This window comes from Aulostomus chinensis, chromosome 5, assembly GCF_037954235.1.
Source record: "Aulostomus chinensis isolate RoL2024-O1b breed Wild chromosome 5, RoL_Achi_v1.0, whole genome shotgun sequence".
Lineage (NCBI taxonomy): Eukaryota > Metazoa > Chordata > Actinopteri > Syngnathiformes > Aulostomidae > Aulostomus > Aulostomus chinensis.
In genome coordinates, this window is record NC_141324.1 from 25,133,689 (window position 1) to 25,145,625 (window position 11,937).

Below are 11,937 nucleotides of genomic sequence, written 5' to 3' on the forward strand. Positions count from 1 at the left end.
GGATGTTTCTTATGTAGAATTTTGTGGGAATGGAAAAAGCAACGAAAGCACGGCTAAAAATAATAGTGCCAACAATGGCTCCATTAAGTGTTCCAGTATGTCAAGTCAGCGAGTTAGCATGCAATCGTCTAAATGCACTGCAGCTGTCATTATTATTCCTCTGTGGTTTTCCTGGTTTGACTAGTCTAAATATCCGGTGTGAAAATCTAGACGTACCTGTCATAACTCTCAAATAACAGGAGATGGAATTTCTTCACAAGCAGAAAATGCTTGTGGAGAAAATCTGGGTTGTGCAAAAAAAACAACCAAAAAAAAATGAATATGGACTGGTTGTCATGCCAACAAGCCTGGGTTTTTGTTGATGCAGTAGTAAGCATGTTTTGTGCTCCATGGACCCAGGTTTAAGGTTTCAGGTTTCACACTACAGGGAGAAGTAACTGTCAAAACAAAAACTTCAGAAGTTGATGTGAGTTCCTGCAACTTTCATTTCTGAGCAGGCGGCTCTGGTGTAAGCCCCCCCCCCCAAAGTTAAGACCACAGCTTCTTCTCTGTACAGACCAAGGTTGTGGTCAGAGAAGCACAACACTGTCTTGACAAACACACATACGAGGGGAAACAAAGAAGAAACACCGTCTCTTCTTGGATGCACCTTGCTGCATTATTTACATTTTATTTGATCTTGTTATGATGGGCAGACATCTTGAGCTGAAGATGCCAAACACTCCTCCTCGTCCTTCCAGGCATCGCAGAGCAAAAAGACCAAGTGCTGTTGGTTGATCATGAGTCCAAAAGGCTAATTAGTATGATTCTCTGGATTAGAAAAATTAAACATAAGAGACTAACATGTAAAAACATTTTCTATGACCGGAAATACCTCAAGAATGACAACTTATTAGCTATGTACAAAAACATCAATAATATATATATATTTATATATATATATTTTCTTAATCTTCTATACCCACTAAAAGAAGCAGCTATTGGTCAATCTGAGGAACTCGTTTGCCAACATGTTTTTGAAAACAGTTTAAATATCCTTCAGCTGTAAAGTTGAAAAGAAAAAAGAAAGAAGAAGAAGAAAAGATGCGGAAACAAATTAAAAACAAAACAAAAACAAAAACCCAACAATAGTCCTGTGTTTATCCTGTGTGCCATTTTGGAATACTGCAGAGTGTGAGGAGGTAAGCCACTTCAACCAGCTTCTCCAGTGGATAAGAGTTTGTTCAAGGTGGACCGTCTTTGACCATCCAACAGAGATCCCATTGTCTTTCATTTTCAGTTCCTCATCTGTTCATCACTTATAAAGATTCAGACACAGTTCTATGACAACTGATGTTGGCCACAGACAAAATAGAAGGGCACTTCTTTTTCAAAAACTTTGCAACCAGGGGATGAACCCTTATATCAGAGTAGGGGAGAGGGACACAGTCTGGACTCAGGAAGGGACAATGGGTTTAGCAGCCTTCTTATTTGCAGAGTTTGTTTCACAGTTGAATCCATAATCCACCCGGTCGAGCACAAACTTGGCAATACATTTTATATATATATATATATATACACACACACATATATATATATATATATATACACACACACACATACACACACACAGTATATAAACTACAATCATGAACAAAACAGACGCAGGAGGTTCTAAATAAAAAAAAGTGTCTTCTGGCTTCCATGAGTGGACGTACTGTAGTGTGTTTGTGGCATCTGTGGAGAAAAATAAGGTCCTGAGATATGCATTGAGGGGCCTCCGGAGAGAGAGAGAGAGAGAGAGAGAGAGAGAGAGAGAGAGAGAGAGAGATATTGATAAAAGTGTGATCTATAAAAATGACGACAAAAAACAAAAATATATTTAAATCTATAGCTCAATGTGTTTGTGCGGCATGTGTACAGTATGTTAGGAGGGGCTTGACCGCGGTAGGGCCAGTATTCGTCCATTGGTCTTTCCCCCATTCATGTGTGTGAAGGGGATGTGGTGCTCCTCATAACTGCCCCTCAAGCCCATGGAGGAGGCCTCGTCCCTGTCCAAACACTGCTCCCTCTGGGAATAGGACGAGGGGTCTAATGGGATGCTCTCCATGTTTTCCATGTCTAGGTCAAAGTCCTCACTCTCGGGCGGCTTGTTTTCCTCACTGTAGAAGAAGGAGACCTCCTGGAAGGAAGGATGCAGGTCCTCACGTAGCATCTCGATGATCTCCTGGAAGGTTGGACGTGTCTTGGGATTGTACTGCCAACACATCTGCATCAGGTTGTGTCTGGAGGACGATACAGGGTGAAAGAGACGTACAATGACACTTTTGTTGGAACGACAATTCATTTCAAACATCCTGTTTTCCTGTTGAAAAAGTCAACCATGCAGTGTGGATAAAAACACCTCACCTTTAAGCGATGCTGCAACCAAAAGGTGTGTTTTGCATGTCGAGTATTTACAAATGTGTGTCTTGTGCTCACAAAGATATTTTTCACTGCTACTTCATTTTTTGGTGAATGTACAAAGTAGAATGAGCCAACCAGACATATTTAAGCTTGAAGCTGATGGTGCCTGATGGCCAGTTAACTACAAGCAGCAAAACTCTCAAAAATGTCAACTTACAAACTCTCAAGCACATCATGTGGTGTAATCCATGTGTTCTTAGTCCAGCCGTTTGCTCAGTAATCCACAAACACTTTGATTTGAGCTAAAACCAAACTCTAATCCTCCTGGTTAGTCACTCATTCACAGCAGTGCTGGAAGGGTTGCAGCTTGCTTGTTTTTAGCTCCAATTAAATTGTCGCCATTCGCTTGAAGCTAAATTTACTTGGGTGGCTCTCTGTATTCTCAAAGAAGTGACATTGTGGCGTTAACACATCTTTGTGAGCTCAAGGCACCTGTTATTAAGTACTTGAAAGGCAAAATACAATTTTTAGGTGAAGTATTCACCCGATTTAAAGATTGTGAAAAATGTTTTGGCTGAATAAATCAAGCTGGCATGACATTACCCTGGTTTTCATAGGATACATAAACACCACAACACAAATTGTTATTTAATCAAACAGAACCTGTCTCATGTACTCACAGCCTGTCGGCGCAGTTGTCTGGCCGGTCCAAGTAGCCTCCGTCCATGACAAACTTGAGGACCTGTTCATTTGAGAGGCCCTGGTATGGCTGCTCAGCCAGCGTGCTGATCTCCCACAGCACAACCCCAAACGACCTGGCAGAGCAGAGAAGAGACAAAAACAAGCACACCGGGAATGAGGACAGGCCAATTACTCTTGACAGAGGAAATCAGTCTGCAAACACTGGATGCAGTGAAGAGGTGGACTGAGGGCAGAGACTGCGGTAGCTTGTGTGGGAACAGTGCTGGACTACATAATTAGGGCCCAGTTTCGGAAATTGGGTTTAGTGGAAACCCACAGTTAAATCCTGATTGGATATTTCACACAGAGTGTCTCATTTACATTGCTAATGCCCATCAGTCAAGCACTGATCAAAAGCCGTCATCCCTCTAACATTAGCAAAAAGAAAAGAAACGATTTCTGTGACAATTATTAAACTTACTACCTGTGCTGTCGTAGCAAAAGACAAAGTCACTGATATCTGTTGAGCCAAAATCCAAAAAGGCACCCTTTCAAGAACAAACATTCAGAATGCTAGCTAACAATCACGTTTCTGTGTCTCTTATCTATGTATTTTTACGTCTTCAACTCTACTTCTTTTTTTTTTTTTAATCTTTAGTTGCAGATCCCTCTGTTGTTCCCCTTCAGTTTAGGCTGATGTATTCAAGTGTCAGGTGGGTAACAGCTTCCACATCCATTTTCTACCACTTCATCTTACCTATTCTTTCTTCCTCTCTGACTTGGGCTCCTCTGAAAGATAACTGAGTAGCTTCCACAAGCACGTGCATTAATATCTCTACGTCCTCCTGATGAACAGAGGCACTGCCTTTTATCGAACTGTTGCCAAGGTGAATGCTAGTACTGGAGTTCCAATGATGATAGCTTCTCCATTTACTATTCACAAGGTGTTGCTATGGTGAATCATAATATTGGAGCTCCACTGACAAGGTCTTTTTTCATTCACGACAAACTCAGCTCTTCTGACACTGAAAACTCTTGGCAGGAATAAAAACGAATTCGTTCATTTTTGAGAAAAAAAAAAGAGAGAGAGAGAGAGCGTGACCTGCACCAACAGGACTGAGACACGAAGCAGTGAGTGTAACTGACCAGCAGTCTGAATGTGCAGTGAAGACTCCGTCCTTCAGAGACTCAGGAGCCATCCACCTGACAGGAAGCAGACCCTTCCCTCCTTTCCTGTAGTAGTCCGTCTCATAGATGTCTCTGGTCATGCCAAAGTCTGGGGGGAAGAAAAAAAGATATTCAAATTCCTACATTAAATTATAATTTCTAATGTAGTGACAGTCAAACCTACATGCACATAGTGGGAGATCTACTTATTTGCCACAACTTCTAAGTGTCACTAATGTCTTTTCATGTTTTTCTTTTTAAATATGCTAATGTTGTCTTAACCTAATGAAGTTGACTTGCAAATTATATAACAACACAAAGTGTAGCAGCCCACAGATTTATCAAAACCTCCCTTAAACAGTTTTTAATTGTTTTCTGTCTAAAGTTCCTCTGTTCGTGCTGGAGGCAGCAAGCTGGCTTTTTGCCACTAGAGGGTGTCAAAATTATGTTCCATGACAAGGGATTACGATGTAAATTATCAATCCTGCTAACTCTGGCGTATCTACGAATGTATTCACATCGATTTGCCTCTCAAATAAAGAAAAGACAGAAATACAGAAGAAAAAAAATCCAATGCCCCATTTACTGATTTCAAACATGAAAAACATTTGCATTTGATCGTTGAGCTGAAGACAAACGCACCTCCTATTTTGACGGTCAGGTCGTGAGCTACCATGCAGTTTCTGGCTGCAAGGTCTCTGTGGACAAACTTCTTGGCGTTCAGGTACGCCATGCCGTCTGCGATCTCAGCAGCCATTTGGATCATCTCCTTCAGAGTGGGTGGTGGACGCCCGGGGTTGTTCTGAAGGACATGAAACCGACTTTTGAATGTTTGCACCACTGACATGAGACAATGACATGGATTCTCCACTTGTAAAGTAGATTTCATGTTATCTGTTAAGATTCTCCCAGGTTAGAGTTATCGAAGGAAGGGTAAATCAAAGGCAACTGTGCCGACGTCAGGCTTTAAGATTTGATTTATCCCTCCTCCAATATTGATGGATGATTTGATGTTACCTAATTGAAAATGTCACAGTTTACTGTGATCAGGCTGAGAAAAAAAAAAAAATGTTACGCCTCACACCCCGTCATGTGATGAAATTTAAAGATATGATTTAGTCCCAAAAAACCCCACCCAGAGTTAAAATAGTCAGAGTGGTCGGGTCCATTTTCTAAGTAATGTAAACATCTGTCAGTTTGAACGGCTGTCTTTGAGCATGTGCTGACTCTTCAGGCCAGATCCTTGTTTACAACCCCTGAGCTTTCACATCCAACCTTCCTCAATAAAAGCAGCCGAGGATTTTTGAAGAGCTGTAATCTACCTAAACCAGGAGCGGAACCCACTCTCAGTCCTTTTTTATGTCTTTGATAAAACCAGCAAAAAAGAAGAAAGATCCTGCAAGCTTGCAGATAGAACTGAAACGCTGTCCGTTTCACCCACAAAGTCAGTTTTATCTGCAGGCTTATAGTGTGCAGGATTATTCTCCAGCACCTGTTACATAAGTCGTGAGTGTAAGTGTGTACAAGAAATCATTTTTATGGCCTTATACCTTAGATTGTAAACATTTCCATGCAGATATAAAAAGAAACTGCATTTTCACGAGAAAAACACTTAAAAGAGGGATAATCGTTAGCATAAAGACCGGCAATAAAAATTTTGTAATTTTAAGCTGACACTAGCTTAGTTTATTTCAGATTCTTTGTCTTAGGAAGGAGACGTCATTACCTCAGCGTCAGGTCGCAGAGATCGCAGGAAGCTCTTCAGGTCTCCATGTGTCATCAACTCCATCACGACCAGGGTGGGCTGGCCCTTAGACACCACACCCAGCAGACGCACCTGGGACATAAGAACGAGGGGCTTTTATTCATTTCCTGACATTATGACACCAAGAGAATCTACAAACAGAGAGGTGAAGCTGGATCTCTTCACCCAGCTAAATGTAGGAAGCGTCTGGTACATGATGTGACATTTAGCACTCACTGTTCTAGATCAGCACTGTGTCTAATTTGGGACAGACGGCAAAACAGGAAGACTAACAGATTGCAAAACAGGAAGAGTGGAGACCACTTTGTGGAAGCTAATGGGATCCAAATACAGAATTAAAAATAAAAAAACATGTCAGTTGGGTCCCATATTTGTACCACTGTCTTGCTCTTTAATACACTATCAGAGCTGCACAATTAGATGCAAGTAATCAGAGTCTGGCCTACTGCCATTTTCAAATCCCAGTAGGTGCAATAATCATTGAAGGCTCATAGTGAGTCAACATACACTTTAAATAGAAAGGTGCTACAGAGATGTCCTGCCTACTCATCAAATTCTATAAACTTGAAGAAAATCTTTTGTTGGATAAAGAATCCCACAAATTCACAGCATCATCGTTTTCGTGGGTTTTTCAATGAGAGAATCATGGTATAACATTTTTTCTCTCATATTGCAAATCTGAGTACCAACATAATCAATATTAGACATTTTGTCAAAATCGTGCAGCCCCAATGAGCTTAGATGAAAGTTAAATGTCTGCGTACCACATGATGGCAGCTGAAAGCCTTCATGACCGAGGCCTCGTTCAGGAACTCGATCCTCTCCCTGAGGCTGGCCGACTCGTTGACCGTCTTCACCGCCACGCGCGTGTCCCCCTCACCCTTGATGATGTCTTTTGCGATGCCCTCATACACCATGCCGAAGGATCCCTGACCCAGCTCTCTCAAAATATTGATCTTCTCCCTGGGAACCTCCCACTCGTCCTCCTCGTACACTGCAGGTAGATAGTCAGGAACATGTTACAGGTGTTGCTGCACTCACTCATCCATGTAGATGCTCGGTTCTGTTCGAGGGGTCTTTGGGTTAAAGGAAGTTTATTCTTGCTTCTCTGGCCAAGTGCTTGCTCAGGGTTTCTGTTAATTTATTGAGTGTACTCTCTAAACCTGTTCTATATCAGAAGTGCACAGAGATAAATTATGTTTTGGCGCTACATAAACAAAATTGAATTGAACTGAATAATAAATCACTCCAGAGGGAATCTGAAGCTTTAGAAATGCTGTCAGGAATCAGATTGTTCACCTATTCTACAACCAAGGCCTTTGTATTTTTTATTTTTTTTTAACGCTTTAAATTTGATTGTCTGTGTTGGTCATGCAGTGCACGATTATCATCTCTTCATGAGACTGCTTGTTATTGCCGTTTCAATATTTGAAATAGACCTTTGTTTGCCAATGAAATACTTTAAATGATCAATTTTTACATAAGACGGATTACTGTCCAACAGAGTTTCTGATTCATGTCTTCACCTGAAACAATAAAATTTAACTTGCACAACATTTTTAGAAATTCAATAAAAAAAAAATACATTTACAACCGAGTAAAACGAGTTAAAAAAAAGCAGTTGACAGTAAATCATTGTAAAGGGGAACCTATTACTCTGAACAAAAACAAATATTTTTCTCGATAATTTTCTTTATGTATCTTATGTTTCAGAAAAGAAATCTGTATCTACAGTTAGTAACAAGGCTAATGAAATTATAACCTTTGTTTTGAATAGATTTTGTATTTTACTGTAGGTACTAACTGTGGTAATACCAACTCTGACCAGTCAGAATAGTCTGTACATTTAAAGGAGTCAAGATATAATAGTATTATATCTGAACAAACAAAACTATCCACTCAGCTGGCATGTTACTGATCACATGACTCTTACCATCATTAGCACTGAGATACTCCGGGTTGGAGGAGGCGTAGATGGGACCACTCGGCCCTTGAGTTTGACTGAAATGAAACAGAGGGAAAAAAACAAAAATAAATATTCCATAACAGCACAATGTGAAATATTCAGGTTGTACTTGAGAAAATGTGAAGATTGCATACTTCTTCTTGAACACGACAAATCCTGCCACGGCCACACACAACAGCAGCACGAAGCAGACGATTGGTCCAATCACGATCTTCACGACGTTGAGAGGATCTCCTATTCAACACATCAGAGCAGAGAGAGAGTCACAGTGTGTGGAAAGATTTAAAACAAGCTTTTATGTTACCAACAAATAAATTGCAGCAAGGTGCAGCTCTGAGAACATAATGGGCTTCGGGTACACAGTCAGCAGTAGTTTATCTTGTTGACAATATCGGAGTGAGTCATCTAGGGGCCTTGCAAGCTTCACATTCTCATTTCTGCTCACTACAAGGATGTCTTGGTTTGACTTAGGCTGAAAGCTACACAAATAAAAAGACATTTTTCACTGTTACATTTTCTAATTGGACCAAAAGTTGTTTATTAAAGAAAGATGAAGACTCACTTGCATCCTGGACATAAAAGTATGTGGGTTCAGTCCAGGATCCATTCCCAGCGAGAGAGGTGGCCCGGATCCTCACAGTGTAGTTCCCAGGGTGCATCACTCTCAGCTTACAGCCACGGGTGGTTTTGTACATGTTCCTGGATACACAGTGGTGCAGCTCCTGCACAACAACAACAACTCTGTAGGTCAGGGATGTTTAAAATACCTTGTTGTCTCCTTCTATAGGATAATGTTTCACCTCCAGTGTTAAAGAATTGTTTAATGTGGTTTATGTGTTTACAGTGGAAACATCAGAGCTATTTTTGTTGTTTTACAAACAGATGTTTTGTAGACCTGTCTCCGTAACAACTAAACATGGTGCAATATAGAGACTATTTCTCCATCAAGGCTATTGTCCAGTCAAAATAAGTAAAAAATACAAAAGAGCCAAATAGTAAGTGTTGAATCTCTCATTGATCTATGCTGCCGGAAGATTTAGACGTATAGATTTAATTAGTTTTCTTCAATGGCTTGACTGTTACCTTGAATGAGAAAGGGATTTGCAAGTGCTTTCTGACTTAGAATGAGTGTGTTTACGTGTCATGGTGTACTGAGCTACACTCAGTGAGCCAGCAACTCCAGTGGATGCATACACCTGAGTAATGGAGGCATAACAAATGTGTTTCTTCACCTCGCTGTCTCCCAGTCTCTTGTAGTTGACCTCGTACAGGATGATCATGCCGTTGGGGGCTGCGGGTTCCTGCCAGGTGACGTGCACTATCATTTCAGACACCTCGTAAGTGATTGGGCCAACGATGTCATCAGCTTTGTCTGCAGAGAACAAGGTCACATGGCTTCATGAATCTTAATTCTATTAAGAGTTTTATTGACTTGGTGTAAATAGAAGATGAGTCACATCTGCGTGGCCTCAACATCCTCACTCTGCATGATAGTATAATGTTCCCCTCTCTGTTCCCAGGATTTCTTTCCATCTTTGCACTCTCAGCTGTTGAATACAGGCCTACTGCCAAAAAAAAAGTATTTAGAAGTCTAATAAATTGTGTTTTCACCTTTGCAACAAGATATAATTTGTGCTGAACCCTAATGGTGGCTCACTGGGACACAGCCAGTTAAGATGGTAGTGAGGGATCAATTATGAAGGGTAATTAAAGCTGCAGGCAGCATTTAATGGGGACCAAGCAATTAGTTGGATAACATCAAATATGAATCTCAGGAGGAGTCGAGGAACAAGAAAGGATGTTTGCTTGAAGTTTGACAGACATGCTGTGCACCAAATTTAGAGATGCATGAATTGATCCGTTGTTGGCATGTAGGACTAGGACCAGCTGGGGATCCGAGCGAGTGACAGCAACTTACTGAGGGCGACGCCGCAGAGAAAAAAATCGAGACATTGACATCACCTGCGCACATCAGAGGGATTTTTTTTTTTGGGTTGCTGTTGCAAATTTTAACTTTAAACATAAAAAAGTAAAAGAAAAAAAAGTCCCAAGATGTTCAAACGTTGCATAAACACACAAGTGCAGGTTACAGGTGTTTTTCAATCCAACACAGGGCAAAGGAAAGAAGAAATGGAAAAAAAAGAAAGAAAGCGTAGCGTACCCAATAAATCAAGATATTTAATATGACAGGAGGCTCCACGTATGGCTATGAGAATATGGTAACGGAGCTCTGAATTGACTACACACTGCACTTGAATTTAACATTTGCAAGTTATCAGAATTTTATTTTAATTGCCGGAAGCCAAAAGTCTGTAAATGTGAATTTGTTGTGACAAGTCATGCCAAATTTAATCTACTGTTTTTCATTTGCATTTATCATGCCCCAAAATTTCACAAGACTGAATTGCAGAGCTTCAAACCTGTGCACAAAGTTTGGTTACAATAACTTCAGTTAACTTTGATTAATGAATATTTAACTAAAATTAATGAGACGGATTTAAAAATATGCAATTTAAAAGAAAAACATTTAAAAACGAATAAACTTTGAACATGATTCTCATCAATTTTCGTGCGAATTGGCACAGCGATTTCTGAAGAGATGGCGAACGTAGCCTTTAAAAATACTCTAAAAACAGATAAAATAAAAAATTTATATTTTTGTAAAGCTGAGGATCAGCAGAGAAAAGACGGAGATGAACTGGGAGATGATGAAAGGATCTGGAACCAGGGCAGAGCCCTTCTCAAGACAGTCAAACTGCCTTCTGTTATTTATACTTGGCAGCATGAGGTATTCACTGAGGAAGCACCGTTTTCCAAGAAGTACATTTTTTCCAGGAAGCTCACATGCTTGTTCCACGGTGTCTTCAACGTTAGAGGTGCACAGTACAGAACAATTGTACAACAACATCAAATTTTCTTGATCTGGAAAAATAACTGTCAGTGTCTCCTTACCTTCCGGCATTGTTCGGGCGCTGACGTACGCTGCCATGCTGCAGCGGGCCTGGTCAGTCGGGTGGTTACAGGCGTGGATCTCGATCTGGTAGCTGGTGAAGTGGCGCAAATTCGAGATGACAGTGGACTCGGAAGCGTGCACAGTAACCACTGTCTTGGTGCTTTCAAAGGTTTCTTCATCCTCGTCTTCAGGGTTGTGTGTGCTGGCAGACGGGCTGGGGGCGGTGGTGAGGAAAGGGAGCGTTCGGTTGGCGATGCCCATCACAGAGCGTCGCTGTCTTGAGCGTCTAGGAGAAGAGGAGCAAGTTTGAAAGTGCTTTACACGATTTATGGAATTTATGATTCATAGATGGAGATGGGATTTCTGGGATCAGTAGTTGGACCCATCGTGACACAAACTATCAAACAGTATCCCTTTAATTTTTTTCAAAATTGAAAAAAGTTCTCATATTGTTTTTCTGTCAATAGTAAAAAATAAGAGGATGGAACACAAAGAAGCTTGAAACATTGCAGTTGAGCAGCTCTTGAATGGCAGCTCATGATAAAAATACCAAACACAAGGATGTTGCATGAAAAGTTTTGGTTTGGACTGTTTTCATCTTGGGAGAGTGCCTGTGTGTCATCACTGTGAAATGTGGTTGGGTAGACACCTGATTCAACAGGAGCTGTCACAGAGGGGATTTTGTGTATATTACTCTGTTGTGCAGTCATGAAACGTTACAAGTGTGCAGGTTGCAAACTAATTATGCAGGAGGCCAAATTGCAAAAAATAAATACTTGGGTTGATGAGGCAAAAATATTTCGGCAATTGTACATCAGAAGCTTTTAGTGTCACACCTCTAAAACTTAAAAAGTAATTCTCCGTAGGCTAATGTTAACAAATCATCAAGAACTCACACTGCAGTTTTTACACTTTGAATTGTTAAAAGACAAGAGTGCTGTCAGCTTCCTTACTTGAGCTCGAAGACCTCATTGTGGAGGTAATTCTCAAATGTTTTGCGGTACTCTGAGTCCTCTTTCT

At 40.7% G+C, this 11,937-nt stretch overlaps 1 protein-coding gene across 1 annotated transcript in view; it reads right to left on the reverse strand.

The window, feature by feature from the left end:
• Positions 1–641: 641 nt before the first annotated feature.
• The window catches only part of insra (insulin receptor a), a 53,428-nt gene continuing 42,132 nt past the window's right edge, over positions 642–11,937 (reverse strand). The window contains exons 10-21 of the mRNA XM_086204166.1: positions 11,871–11,937; positions 10,917–11,203; positions 9,197–9,336; positions 8,527–8,686; positions 8,099–8,198; positions 7,932–7,999; positions 6,763–6,992; positions 5,960–6,070; positions 4,876–5,035; positions 4,213–4,342; positions 3,066–3,200; positions 642–2,264 (exon numbers count right to left, since the gene is read on the reverse strand). The exon at positions 11,871–11,937 is cut by the window's right edge and continues 132 nt beyond it. Coding sequence (XP_086060292.1) covers positions 1,907–2,264; positions 3,066–3,200; positions 4,213–4,342; positions 4,876–5,035; positions 5,960–6,070; positions 6,763–6,992; positions 7,932–7,999; positions 8,099–8,198; positions 8,527–8,686; positions 9,197–9,336; positions 10,917–11,203; positions 11,871–11,937 — 1,946 coding nt within the window. The 3' untranslated portion in view covers positions 642–1,906. The remainder of the gene's footprint in view (positions 2,265–3,065; positions 3,201–4,212; positions 4,343–4,875; positions 5,036–5,959; positions 6,071–6,762; positions 6,993–7,931; positions 8,000–8,098; positions 8,199–8,526; positions 8,687–9,196; positions 9,337–10,916; positions 11,204–11,870) is intronic.